The 17,876-nt window shown below is 44.5% G+C and overlaps 1 protein-coding gene across 1 annotated transcript; it reads left to right on the top strand.

Moving 5' to 3' along the window:
* The first annotated feature begins 1,830 nt into the window (after positions 1-1,830).
* On the top strand, positions 1,831-3,763 carry HOXB1 (homeobox B1). The gene is made up of 2 exons (XM_044999733.1): positions 1,831-2,527; positions 3,297-3,763. The coding sequence occupies exons 1-2, from the start codon at positions 1,831-1,833 to the stop codon at positions 3,620-3,622; spliced, it is 1,023 nt and encodes a 340-aa protein (XP_044855668.1). The 3' UTR covers positions 3,623-3,763.
* The last annotated feature ends 14,113 nt before the right edge of the window (positions 3,764-17,876 follow it).

Below are 17,876 nucleotides of genomic sequence, written 5' to 3'. Positions count from 1 at the left end.
TGCAATACTGAGATCTCCTTGAGGCAATCCGGGAAACTCCCGAATGTTTCTATATTTTAAATGGAATAAAACGTACTCTATTTGATGAGAGAATTGAAAATGATCAGAGCGCTTGTGTAAAACCGGTTCAGTGATGGAATACGTTGATTCTTTAAAAATAATAATAATCCAGGAGTGATCTATTTTAAGTATTATTTAAATAGAATAAATTAATTTTCTCTCCTTCCTCACCCCCCGCCCCAACCCCCAAATAAGTACTATACAATATAGAAAAACCACTCCTGGCTTTAAATTAAACATGCATTTCATTTACAAAAAGAATCATGTGTTAATTGTCTTGGGTTTTGATAATTAGTTTGCCTATGTGTTATTCAAAAGTAGGATGTTCTAAATACCACAGTACACGTGTAACTCAAAGAATCTGCCTGATACCTCGTTCTGAATAGTATTCACGAACAGAAATCAGGTGATGTAGGAAACTTTTTCAGAAGCCCATTAGTTCATCAGGAGAAATATAACTAGCTAAAACATTCAATTTCTCTTTGGAGGCTTTAAAGGAAAAGGGACCCTGCTCTGGTCACATCTATCCCTGTTTCCAAAAGTGTTGCATCAGCCAAACCTCTGGACTAAAGAGCTTGTATATATGTCTTAAAGTGAACTTTTGGCCTAAAAAACTCCTGCTTCTTCTTAAGGGCTGAGTAACCAGTAAATATCCTGACAAGTAACAAATGACTGTGGGCGTCATATTGTTAGATGCTCTTGTCTCCCATGTGCTAACAAGTAAATAAATGTTGCCTACCCCTGTTTCCATTATATTAACAGTGGAGTGGTAAGTCTGACTTAGGTTCTTTCTCTTTGTACCTTCCCACAATTTGGACGGTGCCACAAGAAGACCTTGATATAATACATGAATCAGAAAGAGACCAAATTATGTTTGTAACTGGAAAAAAAAGCAGCTTAAAACCCTGGCATGTATTAAACGCTTGCAAAAGAAACTTCCCGTTTTCTATGATTAGATAGATATTTTCAGTTCCATTCTTCATTTTATTATACTGTGTACTGGGGTGTTTCTCCAACAAAGACATTCCGTCTTTCAAAGTTTATTTCATCCGCTCATTAGAATATTGATTGAATTAAATAGCTTTTACCCACACTGGTTCTGGACACAAAGCTAGGGTAATAAGATGAAAGTACAGATGGGTTTGGTTTGGGTTTTTTTAGCCTTTTCATCCAAGCAAACTCCAAACACGTTCGTGCCACTTTGCAGAGAAAGTATCAGAGGGGTAGCCGTGTTAGTCTGGTTCTGTAGAAGCAGCAAAGAATCCTGCCACAGGATTCTTTGCTGCTTTTGGAGAGAAAGTTTTAAAAGGAAGAAAAGAGCATATTTATAGCTGAAAAAGTAGTGAAACCTCCCTACCTCTGTCTCTGTCTCTGTCTCACATGGAACTGGGGTTGGGGGGAAAAAACTTCTTTTTATTTGGGGGAAAAAGTTCTGATGAAGTTGGTCACCTCTTATAATGTGAGGGCCTTTTTAACACTTAAAACAGTCTTGAATAATTCTAACTCTCTGCTCCCCCCCCCCACTCCCTTCTCTCTTTTAAAGTCTTTGAGGAAAGATTTTGACATATACGTGTTGTTATCAGATTGATGGGCAGGGTTTGATTGAAGTTCCTTTGTCATGCAAATGCCAGGGGCTTGATGGATGAGCGCAGATATCTGACAAACTTCAGGAGGTCTTTGCTCATTGGGTTCGTGGCGAACCACGTGGTCCCACCCCACGACTCCCCCCCCCCTTTCGGAAGGCTCTGGGGGTTCGAAGGCGAGCGATCCATGGATGGAAGTTTTACAGCTTTGACATACTATCTAAAGGTTGTAGGGCAGGCGAAATCCCCCCAAACCAGGTTGACCCTCCTCCATCACTGGCAGATGGACAATACTAGGATGAACTCCTTCTTAGAGTATGCAATTTGTAACCGTGGGACGGGCGCCTACTCACCCAAGGGCTACCATCATTTAGAGCAAGGGGTAACCTCCTTCCCTGCTTGCTCAGGTACACCCAGCAGTGACAGTTATAATGGAGACGGACGCTTTCTCGTAGCAGGGAGCGCTACGGTGCCCAGCCATCCTGCTCAGCCGAACCCAGGCTACCCTCACCCCCACCCTGCAGGGCTTGGCCTCCCCTTCTCGGGCTCTGCAGCCGCAGGGTACCCGCCCCAAGCCTGCAACCCCAGCTACGGGCATCACCAGTTCTACCTCAGCCCGCAGGAAACGGATGGCGTGTATTTCCAATCTGCCCCCGCCGGATCTAACCTCAGCTCTGGCTCAGACGGCTACTGCCCCGCCGTGTCAGGTTCTGGGCAGTACCAACACCACCCCTATGGCCAGGAGCAGCCAGCCTACTTGCAGGGAGCTTACAGCCACCTTTCGTCTGCTTTAAACGAGGACAAAGATCACGCCTGCCCCTCTGAGCTCGGCCTCACACAGACCTTCGACTGGATGAAAGTGAAAAGGAATCCTCCCAAAACAGGTGAGTTTTGACAACTCGGCGATCGCTTTATTTTAAAGTGTGTGTGTGTGTGTGTGTGTGTGTGTGTGTGTGTGTGTGTGTGTGTGTGTGTGGACAGAGAGGTGGGGGAAGAAATCTTTTGTGGGTTGGCTGTGGGAGAGAGCTTGTCGTCCCCCCCACCGCAAAGTCACAAGGAAGGAGCTCAAGGGAGAATGGAACAGATCAACATCATGGCTGCAGGAGAGGTAGACAGAGGTCCTGAAAGCTGCGCATTCTGCTGGAGTGATGTAGGGCTGCTGAATTTCTGTGCTAGGCCCAGAGCGATTTAAGTCTTGCCTTAAGTGGGGAATGATAGTGGCTTCCGGCCCCTCCAGATTTTCCCCTTCCACTCCCCTATTGTTCAGCTTCCTTCCCTAGAACCCCCCTTAAATCCCAACCTCCCTCCCTCCCTCCCCCATCTTGACAGTCCCATGAAAGTTTCCAGCGAACTGAGAAAACAGTGACTCGCAAAAGCGGGCTATTTGGACGGGGGCAGGTGAGCTGTTCATCTCAGACGGGAGCCTTCCGGTGCTGGAGGGACCCGTGCGGGTCCAGAGAGCGCTCGGGCCCTGCAGTGGATGGAGCTAAGGGCGAGACACTGGCCCGGATGCTGAAGTGGTGAGTGTGGCTGGGTGATGGATGGCTGGAGAGAGCGCGGGAGAGAGCCTCGCTTATCATGGGTCAGCCCTCCCCACGGCTTTAACGCGTTACGCTTTGCTGCTGCTTCCTGTGTGTGTTTGCTCATTAACAGCTAAAGTGTCTGAATATGGACTGGTCGGGCCCCCCAACGCCATCCGGACCAACTTCACCACCAAGCAGCTGACGGAGCTGGAGAAGGAGTTTCACTTTAACAAGTACCTCACCCGGGCCAGGCGAGTGGAAATCGCCGCCACCTTGGAACTCAACGAAACCCAGGTGAAGATCTGGTTCCAGAACCGGCGGATGAAGCAGAAAAAGCGGGAGAAGGAAGGCCTGGCCCCCGCCCCTGCCCCCAGGGCTGCTAAGGAAGTGGGCGAAGCCTCGGACCAGTCCAGCTTCACCTCACCCGAGGCCTCTCCCAACTCCGTTTCCTCCTGAAACGGTCCCTTCAAGGCGCAGGAAGGATAAGGCCATCTCCCTGCAAACTGAGCCAAGGCACGGATACCCAGCCCGTGTACACGTCCACACACACACCCCACTCCACTGGCTAGTGCCCCGTTGCCGGAGTTGTGATGGTTCCACCCCTGCTTGCATTTCTCTGTCCTTCCCTCTTACTTCACGAGCCCGTCCCGTAGGAACAGTTCTCTCCAAAAAGGAGGGGCTGGCTGTGTCTAAAACCTACATTCCTGGCAAGACCCATTTGTCTCAGGGACGTTTCCACCCCAAGTTTGGGGATTGCACTTTCAGCCAGAGAAGCTTTTGAAACGAATTTAATTATTTCCATTCCAAAAAAAAAACAAAAAACCAACCCACCCACAATGTGCACAATGACTTTGGGCTGTAAGAATTCGTTGCTCGATGTAATTTTTTTCCCCCGTGTCCTTTCTTCCCACAGGATTGTAAAAAGTATTTTCCCCCCACCCCCACTTTTAAACTGTGTATATCTTGGAGTGAGACTTGCCCTATTAATAAGCCAGAGGCCTTTGAGAAAAGAACACAACCCTTCCCCCTCGTTTTGCACTATCGCGGCTTTCCGTGCTGTTCAGATGTTTCGTGTGTTTGGGTTTTTTTTTAAATTGGCATGTAGTTTGGATGCTGCCAGCCACACACACACAAATAATGTAGGAAAAGTTTGACCTCCGGGTACTTTTGGGGGGTGATTTTGTTAGCGAGTGTGCGGGACCAGATATTGATCGTTCGGTTACACTGCTGGATTCAAATGATATTTATTGTCTATTGTGATAGCCTGAACTCTTGAAGGAAAGTAGCATCCCTCCCCCTCCTTTCTCTGAGCCCGAGCGAAACTCTATTTAATAATGGAAAATACAGTGTAATTATCCACCCCACCCCCGAGAAACTTTTGCATAGACCAGCATTAAGAACGTGGAGTTTGTTTGTTTTGTTTCGTTTTAAGGAGAAAAATTACATCGGAAAAAAGCTTATCGGGATTTCCCCTCCCCCCTTCTGTATTCTGACATGCAACTACCTCAGTCTAATAAAGTTTAATTTTTTCAGAGTCTAGTCCTCTTGGTTGTTAGTTACATGGAAAAATATCTCACGCCCCGCCAGTGGGCTGAGTGTGATGGGACGGGGAGGAGAAGGATGGAGGGTTTCTTAACGCCGCTCAATCTTTCCAACGACAGGCCCGATCCTGCTTCGGTTTTAGATCAAATGGCAAATCTCCCCTTGGCTTCGACAGATGCAGGATCGGGCCCCGTAGACACCTTTTTACCGCTTCTAAGGGCAAAAGTTAACGCGAGTGTATTGGGGACCTGCAAAGCGGCTCGCTTAACTTCAAGTGGAGGCGTTTGGCATCCAGCAATCAGCTTCTCCTCTGGTCACTTAGAACTAGCGATTAAAAAAAACCACGTTGTATTTAATCAGTGAACGAGCTCTAAAATGAATAGGAATCTCTCTCTCTCTCTCTCATTTAAGCATACACATTTGAGGAACTATACGGTACCCATGTTCTTGAAATAGAAGCATCGACTGGAATGAACAGTGTGTGGGGGGGGTGCAATATTTAAATAAAGAGGGTTTCTGGATTATTGAAAACATGCTCTAAAGCGAATCCAGTGGCTTTAGAAGTAAGGTCAAGAGGGGTATTTTCCCCTTCCCCCGCACGCCCCCAAACGGAGACACCGATTGAGGAATGATTGCTCTCCAAATGAAAAGCAGTAATAATTACTGCATCACCTTTGGAGGCTGGAGCCTGATTCCACCAGGCGATGACACATTTCCCGTTGACTTCACTGGGCGCAAGATCGGACACTTTAATCTTAATATTTTTTTGGAGGATGAGAGGTGGGGGGGGGGAGAAGGTGGGGGAGGGGGCAGAGGCCCTTTAGCTGTGACCTTTTTACCTCGAAACGCCTCTGGGATTTCTAAACAAGTAAACAGAGAGGCTGCCAGGAGAATCTATTGTCCTGGCCTCAGCTGAAATTTGCAAACCCTCTCTTTTTTTGGAGGGGGGGGGGAAGCAACTTACCAAAGTACCTGTTGTAAATTAAATGTATTTGGATTTGCCTATATCGATGTCTTAAACGCTGCTCAATGCTGTTTTAAAGAACTGGGCCCAGATCATCGGAGGGTTCTAAGGAAACTTCCCCAGGCTGTGTAACCACCCTCTTCTCCCCTTTCTAATGGGGATCGTGGGGAACACAGCTTGTGTGAGCTCTAAAAAAAAGTTTTCGGAGGTGCAGTTAGTCTAGGACAGGGTTGGGAAAGGAAGACAATAGCTTAAAAGAGAAGGCTTTTGGCTAAAAGTAATAACTTGCATATCGTCTCCTTTGACAGGGAAAAGAACGTTTAGAAAAAGAAAGAAAGAAAGAAAGAAAGAAAGAAAGAAAGAAAGAAAGAAAGAAAGAAAGAAAGAAAGAAAGAAAGAAAGAAAGAAAGAAAAGAGTTGGATGCTTTGATAACCCATTTGACTGAAGGAAACTTTATTTGAAAGTGTCCAGTTAAAGCCGGGTCTTACTCGTCATAACGTTGGGGCATTTCCACCAGAGGGAAGTCCCACGTCTCTTGCATCTGTTTCTAATCGAAGATGTAAAGGGACGAGTCCCGTTTGCCCACAAGGCTGACAGGTGAGAATGGACGTTAGCCGTTTCCACTGGATCCGAGTTGGGCGAGCTCGGGGTCCGGTCCAGGACGGGAAGGCGGGTGGAGCTGAGCAGAAAGGACAGGGGGTTACTGATATGTCAGGATGTCGGGCACTACAAAAGCCTAGAAAACTCGCATTTAAAACTCAAAGGCTGACCCCGGAAGAGGCCGCAGCGCCTGTGTTGATGCGCCCTTACATATGTAAACCCCTTCCGACCTATTCCCATTTATGAGAGGGTTCGTTTCATCTCTCTCTCTTCCCTCCCCCCTCCCCCCAATTTCGTCCTTCATTCTCACAGTGGCTTTTAAAAAAATCACCACACACTTTCTTTCGGGTTCCCCCTCCCTTCAGATTTCTCACACTTCCTCTTGTTTTTCTGGAAGTTAACAGACAGAAACTCATGGCTGTGAACTAGAAAACATCGCAAAAATACCAGCTTGGTGAATTAGTTGGTAGAAAGAAAGAAAGAAAGAAAGAAAGAAAGAAAGAAAGTCTCTGTATCTCATATATATATATATTATATATATATATATATATATATATATATATATATATATATATATATATATATATATATATATATATATATGTGTGTGTGTGTGTTATATATATATATATATATATATATATATATATATGTGTGTGTGTGTGTGTGTATATATATACACACACACACACACAGACACTCATATATGTTTACATGCTATTATAGATATTAAATTACATACATTTCATATAAATACATGTTTACAGATAAACACACTTGTAACATTGCATGTATATCTATACTGTGGAGGCCAAGAATATATATGGATGGATTTATCTTATCTGTATTTATACATACATGTATGTGTATAGTTGTATTAGATATATGTGTATGTATATGATTGAGGGATATACAAAGATATGTATCTATCTATATATACATTCACATATCTCACATCTATCTATTTATCTCTGGAGCATCTGGTATGATATTTTTCGTGAGCAGGAAAATCACTCCAATGTCAATGCAAACATATATGTAACATATAAGCACACACGTCTGTCTATCTGTCTGTCTATCTACATAATGGAGATTTATTCTTTTAATATCCCAAAGGAAGAGGACATTTCCCAGTTTAGAAATTCTTGTAAATTATTTATGACAATAGCCTTGTTTGAGATAGGTCTCTTCTGCGAGAGGAGGAGATGTTAGGCGAGGGATATTGAACAGACTCCTGTCTTCTAGCCATGCTCACAGAGAACAGACCTGGGGAGAAGGCCAGGAGTCCTGGACCTTCTTGGCAGATATTTCAGGGCCATGTGTTCCTTACCCCTTGGTGTGAAATTTTTCTTCTCTCCCTAAAGCGTTTGTTCTCACAATATGAGGCCTTTTGATCTCAGAAGAGCACATTCTATTAAAAAAAAAGAAAGAAAGAAAAGAAAAGAAACCAGAAGATTTTCTTACTTTCAACTCCATTTCGCTCTGTTATTAACTTTCTCCCCAGAGCTGATCGGGGCTGGAGGTGTGAGAGCCCTCTGAAGCTCACTACGCTGCCTGGGGAAACGACTTAATAACAGTACCGTGGGACTGGAAAGAGAAATATCTTTCCTAATGCAAAGCCTCTGATGCCCTTAAAATGAGGAGAAGATGAAAGTTGTGAGTAGTTTCATGTTTATCCAGCTCTCATATTTCACACAGCAAAAACAAACGGGGCGGGGGGTTGCAGCTAGAAGGAACACAAATTCTTTCTTTGCAAAATGAAGCAAATCAGAGTTGATCTCTAGTTGAATTTCACTTTGTGTAAGTGATTCAGCAACACCCTGATTCAGCAAGGAGCCCATCCCTAAGAATGTGAGTAATCATCCTTATTCAGTAACGCACTTAAGCATGTGCTTAATTAAACTTGAAGTATGCCACTGAAGTCAATGGATTGTCCAGGTTCTTACAGTTAACTCTGTGCTTTGCTAAATAAGGGTGAACTTACATGATCATCGAGTCAAGGTGGGTGAGGTAATATCTTTTATTGGACCAACTTCAGCTGGTGAGAGAGAGAAGCTTTGGAGCTTACACAGAGCTCTTCAGGTCTGGGAAACTAACTCTCTAATATCCTGGGACCAACAGGGCTACCACAACACTGCCTACATGCTCCAAGGTAAGCATCTGCTTAAGTGCTTTGCTGAACTGAAGCCTAAAGCACCCCACTTATTTTTCCTTAATCCTTTTAATACAAACAGGTTCAAGTCTGTGCTTCTATATCGTGATGCCAACTTTTCCCAACCTAGCGCTAAAAATTTCCCAAATCTGGTGAAAAAAATTCCCAGATAAAGTTTTTTACAGTGCTTGGGAAATTTCCCAGAACCCGGGGATGTGTGAGTAAAATGTTTCAACTTGGGAAAATTGGGAATTTTTCATTCAAAAAAATTTTACTCACCAATTCCCAGATTGTGGGGAAATTCCCAGACTATAGAAGCACCGGTTCAAGTCACGCTAAGAAAATAATACAGGGTAGGGTGGCTCCGGGTGAGACCAGTTTGAAGGAATGTGCAACCATCCCCATTTCCCCAGACTTTGACTGTGAGCCAAATTCGGATACTCTCACTCGTGTTGGGTAGTACCTTAGGGCTAGGTCCTGGAGTAAACTGGGCTCCCTGAAGGGGCGCTGGAACAATTTTTATAGTAAGGTTGCTGAGAGCGGTCGAACCAAACTGTAATGAAAACCACTTCAAGCCATGGGGTGTGGCAGCCCCCTAGTTCCAGCACTGATGGCTCCCTGCAGGCTCACTGGTGTACCGGAGCAGATCTTTTTGCAGAATCCAGCCCCCATGTTCACAAGTAGTCTCATATCCTTCAGTAAGATGCTATTCAATGTAAAGGTATCTGGTACCTGTCCCATTCATGTTACATAAGCAAATCCATGAACAAACAAGTTGTGTTCTGATGGGGCCTAGGGACTACAATCAAAGATCATTGCCCTATTGTGCTGGGCACTGTACACATAACGAAAAAGACGGTCCCTGCCCTCAAGGGGTTTACGGTCTCACCTGTGGTAAAACATGCAGGACTGGGGCCTTGGCACTTATGTCATAACCCCTGGGTGTAAGCTTGGGGCCCTCCTTAGCCTTCCCCACTCAAAAACAAAACAAAAAAGCCCTACCGCTGATCATTTTCAAGGTTGCTTCACTCTTTGAGGCAGGTGAGATGGAGCCTGGGGAGTCAGCTCAGGAGGAGGGGACACAACTGAAGTATACAAAACGTCCCCTTACTCTTCAGAGGCCTCACCTATCCGTTCAGTTTACATGGCCTGACAGCTTCATTTCAACCCCAGCCTTCACATGGACTTGTTCAATATTTACTCAGGCTGATAGGTTTGCCCAGAGCTTGCCTCCATCAGCCTTGCCCTGCCGGCTTCCCTTCCCCTCAGGCCCAGGTTCACCGAAAGTTCAGCCTGAAATGAATTCACCAAAGGATGGGCCCAGGCTGTCCTGAGGACCAGAGATGAGGTCAAGCCTGGGTCTCTGTGCCCCACTAGAGCCTTGCAAGGCCCAGCACTCAGCACTCCAGGCAAGAGGTCTGCTTTGAAAAATTATTTCGGGTTAAAAAAGAAAAGCACTGGCTGGTAAGAAGAGAACACCAAGCATAGCCGGGGTTGGCTTTCAATGCACAGAGCAGAGGTCAAGCCTTCAGGGAAGGCGAGAATAGTTCACGAACATTAACCATGCCTGAAAGTCGGTAAGATACAGGAGGTGTAATCTTGCAAACTTAATAAAACATATCTATTTCTGTGGGAGGAAAAGGGGAATTTTTTTAAACTTAAAACCGGAGTTGATTTCAAGCAGAATATTTTCTGACTGAAGCAGCAAAAGGTAAGATAACTTTGTGTCATGACAAATTTCAACCCTTGTCAAAAATTTTTTTTAATCTTTTGGTATGAAGAAACGTTCTGGACAACAAATCCAACTTAGTGGGTATAAAAATAAAAAAGAGATAGGAGGAGCATTTCTGGGCTGTTCAGAACCTCATGACTTTGTGGGGCCAAATTTTCCAAAGAGTTCAAGTGTAAAATTTTCAAAAGTACCTAAGCCCATGCCTCACTAACTGGGGTCCCTCTGCTGGGGTTGGAAGCTCACTCCCAGGTGCAGAAGTAGGGTGACCAGATGTCCTGATTTTATAGGGACAGTCCCGATTTTGGGGCTTTTTCTTATTACCCCCACCCCCTGTCCTGATTTTTCACACTTGCAGTCTGGTCACCCTATGCAGAAGAGACATACCCTTCGGATCCTATTTTCAAAAGTCACTTAGGCTTCTTAGGAGCCTAAGTCCTATTGACCTGGAAGGCTAGTGAGGAGCCTAGGTGCCTGAGCCAATTTTGAGAATGGGACTTAGATGCTTTTGAAAATTTTGACACAAGGCCAGATTTTCAAAAAAGCCACTTGCATGGTGACACTTGGGTCTAGATTTTCAAAGGAGCTGGGCACCCAGCATCCTGAGCTGTTTTGAAAATGTGGCTACTCATTTTGAGGCTTCAACAGGGTCAGTGTAAGCAGAAATAATAAAAGGTTAGATACTAGTGCTAAGATGAACTTTGGATCACACCCATCTTGGAAGCTGGGAAGTCACTCAGAAAATTTATTCCACAAGAGAGATCCATCTAAGAGGGGGAAAAAAGAAGAAAAAAAATAAAATAAAGCAAGCAACACCACAACCATACACACACACACACACACACACACACACACACACACACACACACACACACACCACTGTGAGGCCATTATCCCCTCTCCCCTCCCCTGCAAAAGAGGGGAAAGTTGCTATTGGATTCCACTACAGGACCCTTCCATTAATATGATGCAAATTAAGAGGACAAAGTAGAGAGACTGGAAACAATTTGCCCTGGAACTGCAGATTGGGTGATGCTGAGATTGTCACTGTGTGTGTCTTTTGGAGGGCTCTGCTTTTCAACTGGAAAGTTTTACAGTTGTTCTTGGTAGCTCGGTCATCTTAGGGGGGAGGACGTACCTGTTTTTTGGGCTGCATACACTGCTGTGGAGGAGGGATGGGTTTTTTCCCCCACCAAAAGCCTGATCCAAAATCTAATGAAGACTTGCCTCGACAGTAAACCTGGGGGGCTGTCACCTCTTGGGGAAAATTGAAGGTGCAGCCGTAAATGTGTAGTTTTAGATTACACTTTCCAGGGAGAAGGACAGACTTGGGAAGGACAGACTTGATTCTATTCCTTCAGTAGGTCTCACAGGTGTGTGTTTGGGGGGGGCGTTTAAGGGACAGGTCCAGCTGCCCCCTCCAGCCTCCCCTTTTCAAGCTGACGCCCTGGATAAAACCAGCTCCTTTGGTGAGCCTGGGCTTGGATTTGTTCATGTCAAATGGTCAAACACCCAGTTAGAAAGAAGTCACCTGCCAGTCCTGGGTGGAGGAACCCCTCTCTTGCTAACAGCTTCTAGAAGGGAGATTTAACCAGGCCGTCTCCCCTGGGCTCCTATAGATAAGAGCAGGGCCACCCTTTTAGAAGCATCAGGAACAAATATTTGGAGCTAGGGGGAAATAGACCAGAGAAGGATAATCAGACAAGCGACGGCCTGTTCCTAGTTCTTCGGCAAGGCCTTTCCTTCAAGCAGCAACACACCTCTGGCGCTTCTAGCTTTTCAGCACCTGAACAGACCAGCTCCGGGGAGTGGAGGCGTGTGTGTGGACCCGCAGCTACATTGTAAACCTCCCGCTCTTTTCTTGAGGGCTGCCCGGTCCAATGAAGTTATAGGCGAAGGGGTTTTAGTTTTAACGTCTCTTGGAACCGCACACGCGAGGCTTTTTTATTTAAAAAAACGGCCACAAAGCGAAGCCGAAGCGACTCCGCAGACTTGTTTATGGCTATAAAATCTCTGCGGTTGTCAGGTTTCTCTTGGTTAAACACCTGCCGGGATGCATTTTTGACAGCAGGAAAAGGGTGCCCATGTTTCAGAGGAGGGCAGCCCTGTTAGTCTGAATCCAAAAATCCACAATCCCCAGGTTGTCCTGCTCGGGCGCCTCTGCATTCATTAGCGGGTTCCTAAAATCGCCAAGCGAGTCCTTCTCCCCTTCCAAATCCCCACTTGACTCGAAACAACAAAGAAAACACGAAGCAGAAACATTTTAACAATCGAAAAGAAAGAACTGAAGCCAACCATTAGCGATGCTTAGCCGATGTTTTCTATTTTAGACACCCCCAATTAACCCCCCAAAATACACATGACCGGCTTCTTCCTCTTCAGTAAGAAACAAGAAGCTAAAATATAAAATCTTTCCTCTTTTATGTCTAATAATTGGTTTCAGTTCGTTCCTTTGGTTAGCGAAGAGAGAAGAATCGGGAAGGAGAAGAGTTTCCCTGAGAACCTGTATGACTTTGATCCCTGGCAGGATCTTCCCCCTTAAACAGAAAGAGGGAGGGGGCTAAATCATTATTATTTAATTAATGTGGCAAAAAAGGGAGCATATTAACCAATTTCAAGTTGCTGTTGATTCTCGATTGATCTGCTAGAACAAGCAACCTCCCAAACTACCCCCAAATATTAGAGTGAAAAGGATTCAGTTTCTAAAGTCTGGTTTCCAGTTAATTCCTTTCTTAGCTTGTACCCAATTAATGAATCAAATCCCCAACGATTTATTATATTCCGTAGTATACAACCTACTATCGCCCGAAACAAAAATCCTATTAATTTATTATAGACAAGGGTGGAAGGCAACTGCCTTATCCAATTCACGTTTGTTTTCCAGGGGAAGACAGGATACTGGGCGAGGTAGACCTTTGGTCTGACCCAGTAGGGCCGTTCTTATGACTGATCCGATCTAGTCTATATTTAAATTCTAGTGGCGGAATGGAAGACAAAGAAAATATTGTTCTCTAAATATTTGGTTTTTGGCTTTCCAGAAAACCCCCAGACCCAATACTCTTGGATCTTGCTGAGGAAAACAGTTGCAGTCAGAGCAAAACTATCTTTGGCGACTGCTTCCGAGGGCCGAACGAGTTTGTGTGTGAACGAAGATGTGTTCTAACAGGATGTTAAAAGGGTTGAAACTCTTTTCAAGTTTGTTCTGGTTTGTTTTTGTTTAAATACGTAAAAGCCCTTTTCTGGGAAACAATAAAAAAGCGAATTTTACCAACAAATGAATAATATCATAAATAATAATGCAGTGATAGAAACCCACTCATTGTATCACTTTATTTCATATGAAAATGTGTCTGTTTATTACACGTAGTAATTTTGCTTCTGAACAGATCAGTCTAAAAGTCCCACTCTTAGCTCAGAGTGAAGAAAGTTGGATATTTGAATCCCATAAGACAGTGTCTGGGCGGCTATTTACTCTGCCTCCGCAGTGGCAAAGAATTTTAATTCTATCCAATATGTTCTCGGCACGTGATTTTTGTGTCTTCAAACTGCTCACATTCCTCTTCCGTTTACAGGCTTGAACTGATTTTTTTTAAGTGACAGGTGAACGTGGTTTGCTCAACCGGCTGTAAATAACTCATCCTTGAATGTAATTGACATTAAATTATATGCCCAGTGTTCAGTTATTTTTATTTTTAAAAAGGAAAGAGTTACGTGGCTATATTTTTTTTGGGGGGGGGGAACTTTTCCCCACTGAAATGAATGGGTTTTTTCCCCAAGTTTTCCCCCCCGTCACTTTCCCCTTTAATTTATTTTATGCGATTTGAATGGGAAGAGAATGTTATTTTTATCTATTAAAAATTGCCATGAGTTATTTCGTAATAAAAGATCAAAAGTCGTTGGGCCATTTGTCTTTCATCCTTAGTTTGGGGGGGGGGTGAATTTGTGAAGGAAGAGACATTTATTAGAATAATTTTCTGAGTTCCCTTTGTCCATTTTCTTTAGTGAAGGCTTTCCCCGGACCACCACACCCCCTTTCTATTTTATTATTTCTTTTGTTATTAATTAATAATTTTTAATTTATGGATTGGGCGGGGCTTCCCTTGCAGTGGGTAGGAATATGCCCGCAAATGAAAGCCCGGCTTTGATGAATGAAGAACTGGGCTGTAAATCAGTCCCCAGTGATGCAAATTATTTGAAGATGCCTCGCGCATGATTTATAGCGATTTTATGAAGCAGCGAGCTACGGTGCAAGACTTGACTGGGGATCTCGGTTGTCTTCAAGGATAAAGGATCCTGGTAGTGGAGGGTATTTTTTTTTTTTTTTAAGGATACGTTACAAAGCCGGAGAGCTCACTGCAGCTTGCCAAGCACAAGACACAGGTCGTCTTTGCTCCTTCCAATGAGGACACTCCCCTCGGCACATTTGCAGTCTAGTCTTGGGCTCAGTTTCTCCATCCAGACAACAAATGTTTGGCACAAAAATAGTTTCCCTCCAACGACAACAGATAAGGGGAAGAAGCCAGACCAAGGATAAGGCAGGGCTATCTTTGCACGGGCATTACTTTTTAGCATATGTATAGACTAGAACAGGGGTAGGCAAGCTATGGCATGCGTGCCAAATGCGGCACATGAGCTGATTTTCAGTGGCACTCACACTGCCCGGGTCCTGGCCACCAGTCTGGGGGGCTCTGCATTTTAATTTAATTTTAAATGAAGCTTCTTAAACATTTTAAAAACCTTATTTACTTTACATACAACAATCGTTTAGTTCTATATTATAGACTTAGAGAAAGAGACCTTCTAAAAACGTTAAAATGTATCACTGGCACCCGAAACCTTAAATCAGAGTGAATAAATGAAGACTCGGCACAGCACTTCTGAAAGGTTGCCGACCCCTGGACTAGAAGCTCCAAAAACCACAGCCTCACCCTGCTAGGCACCTATAGCAAGAGGAATGTCCCCACTACTGGGTTAGCTTGAGGTAGAACTCCAGTGTTACCCCTACCCCCCTTCCCGTCCACACAGGAAAATCTCTAGCCCAGGTTAGGTGGTACTTTAAACTCCAGATAGCTGACCCCTAACTGCCTCAGTTAGCACAACTCATCAGCCACAAATCCAATCACTCTGTGTAGCTGGAGGGCTGTGTAACTGCTCTCACTCAAACCCGGCTAATGTTACAGGCTGGGTATTTACTCTAGGCTAGTTTGATGCACTAACCCTAACTGTTGCAGTAAAGATGAGCCCAAAAGGACACCCCTTGCCCCCAAACAAATGACAACCTTAGATCTGTGTGTATTCCCATTGGTTTAAGAACCAAACGTTAAGCACACGGGTAAGTCTTTTCAGGCTCCGTGTCTGAGTCTAGGATAAGAGGCAACAGGTGGTTTCAGCATTCCAGGTGGGAGGGGAGCACTAGGCACTAGGGAGACATTGGCCATTACACTGATAAGAGGAAATACCCCCCCCACCCCATGTGTAGACTGTGGAACTCATTGCCACAGGAAGTCATTGAGACCAAGAGCGTAGCAAGATTCAGAGTGATCATATGGTGATATGGAAAACAAGACTATCCAGTTATAAAAGTTAATACTTCTTTTTAAAGCATGTATTTGAAGGGAGATAAACCCTTATATGTCAGGGTTTAAACGAATCTCTAACTATGATGAGATCTTCATGGAACAACGGATTGTGCCACATCTGCCCGTTGTATGGCTCCTTTCATCTTCCTCTGAAGCACCTGGTTCTGGCCACTGTCATAGACAGGCTACTGGACAAGATGGACCATAGGTCTGATCCAGTCCGGCAGGTTCCTACTGGTCTGAGAAGCAACTAAAAGCAGCAAAGCTTTCTTTGTACTTCCAGATTGACAAGAAAGATTCAGGTGGATCTTGAGCACAGGGGAAACAGGATCAGAACTGTGCAGAGAGACATGATGCTCCAGTGGCCATCTGGCTGGTAACCTGATTGGCTACAAAGTGAGGAGTCAGGCTTGTTGCTTTAGTTGGTTTAAAAGTTTTTGTATAAAAAGGTCAGCACTTGTTTATTTCCAGTGATTTTAGAGAAATCTCCCCCACTGTGGGCGGTCCCCAATCTAACGTGGAAAAGAAATCGACTTCCAAAACAGCCAGATCCCCACACCTCCTGGAGTTAGAGTTGGTCACAAATGTTGAACAAGGAAATAACCCAGGGAAAAAAACCCAAGATAAAACAAGAAGAAGAAGAAGGAATATGGCTCAAATTGCCTTCCCTTGTTGGCTTAATGACCTATTGTGCCTGAGTGTCCAACTAGATTAAGGACCCAGTTCAAATCCCCATAGAGAGAGGCAGTGTGGCTAGTGCACTGGACTGGAACTCAGAAGACCTTGGTTCTACTTTCAGCTGAGCTACTGACCTGTTATGTGGCCTTGGTTAAGTCACTTTCCCCTCTGTTTACCCTGACTTGGTTGTATATATTAGGCTGTAAGCTCTTTGCGGGTAGGGACTGTCTCTTACCATGTGCATGTATAACACCCAGTGTAATAAGGCTTTGATCTTGGTTAGTGTCTCTAGCTGCTACTGTAATATAAATAACAACAGAGTCTTCTTGTTGACTTCTGGGGGAGTTGGATCAGGCCCTAATTGAAAGGGTTGGGAGAGACAGTTTAAATGGGCCCTTGGCTCCTTCCTCCACCAATCCAGGTTATTTCCCAACATTTCCCTTTGCAGCTGATGAATATTATCAAGCCTTTAGCTCTGAGAATTCAGTGTCAGGAGATCTGGGTTCTATTTCTGCCAGAAGCTGGGACTGGATGACAGGGCATGGATCACCCAACCATTGCCCTGTTTTCTTCGTTCTCACTGAAGCATCTGGCACTGTTGGAAGACAGGATCCTGGGCTAGATGGACCATTGGTCTGACTCAGTATGACCGTTCTTGTGTTCTCTTCCAGTGAATAAGCCCCATAATTTATGTCTCAGCTTTCCCACTTGTAAAATGGTGAGGATAATATTTACCCTCCTTTGGCATCTTGAGATCTAGCGATGAAAAGAACCATGTATGTGATTAATATTCCTCAGGTGTGTCCCATCAGATCTTGTTCACTTAATACTCTGACACTTGGGCTTTGACAAGAGCTGTCCACCTGCTGTGTTAAGTATTGTCCAGTCCCATATGAAATACATCAAGTGAATTGTATTTACTGGTCTGTGAGTTCCTGTCATCATCAGCAACTGACATAAATTAATAGCACACTCCCAGCTATGAAGGGTATGGTTAGAACCTCATCTGGCTGCGTTAATGGTCGCTATGCCCCTGGTGTGTTCATGTTCCAAATTAAATGTACTGTATTAACTGCCTCTCATGGTCATCAGCTCACCACTGTGAGAAATATTCAAAGCAGCAGAGAACAGAGGAATTTGTCACTAAGCAAACTCTACCTAGCTACTTAACTGGGCCTATACTCCCTCTTCCCCATTACCACAGTAGCTGAACACCTAAGCAGCGTCAGTTTCACTTTGTCATCACAACAGCCTAGATTTTGACTTTCTGCACAGCCTTGTAAACAGGAGTTTAAGATTCAAGTCATGAGACTGGATCTGTGTCAGCCACTCAAATATATGAACTTTTTTCAGAGGTCAACGGCATAGAGCTGAAGTCAACGGCAACCTTGCCTGTAGATTCAGAGCAGTATATCTCTGAATAGCTTTCCTCTTTCTCGTTGAGTGAATGGAGGGTTTCTGAAAG

The sequence above is a fragment of the Mauremys mutica genome, chromosome 25, assembly GCF_020497125.1.
Source record: "Mauremys mutica isolate MM-2020 ecotype Southern chromosome 25, ASM2049712v1, whole genome shotgun sequence".
NCBI lineage: Eukaryota > Metazoa > Chordata > Testudines > Geoemydidae > Mauremys > Mauremys mutica.
The sequence above is the reverse complement of the archived record's forward strand: the minus strand, read 5'-3'. Positions and strand labels throughout refer to the sequence as shown.

What these genes read in the sequence shown, in the direction of transcription:
- HOXB1 (XM_044999733.1), top strand. Translation starts at nt 1,831, where the DNA reads ATGGATGGAAGTTTTACAGCTTTGACATACTATCTAAAGGTTGTAGGG. An exon ending in AAGGAATCCTCCCAAAACAG is followed by an intron (nt 2,528 to 3,296) that starts GTGAGTTTTGAC and finishes GCTCATTAACAG; the next exon opens with CTAAAGTGTCTGAATATGGA.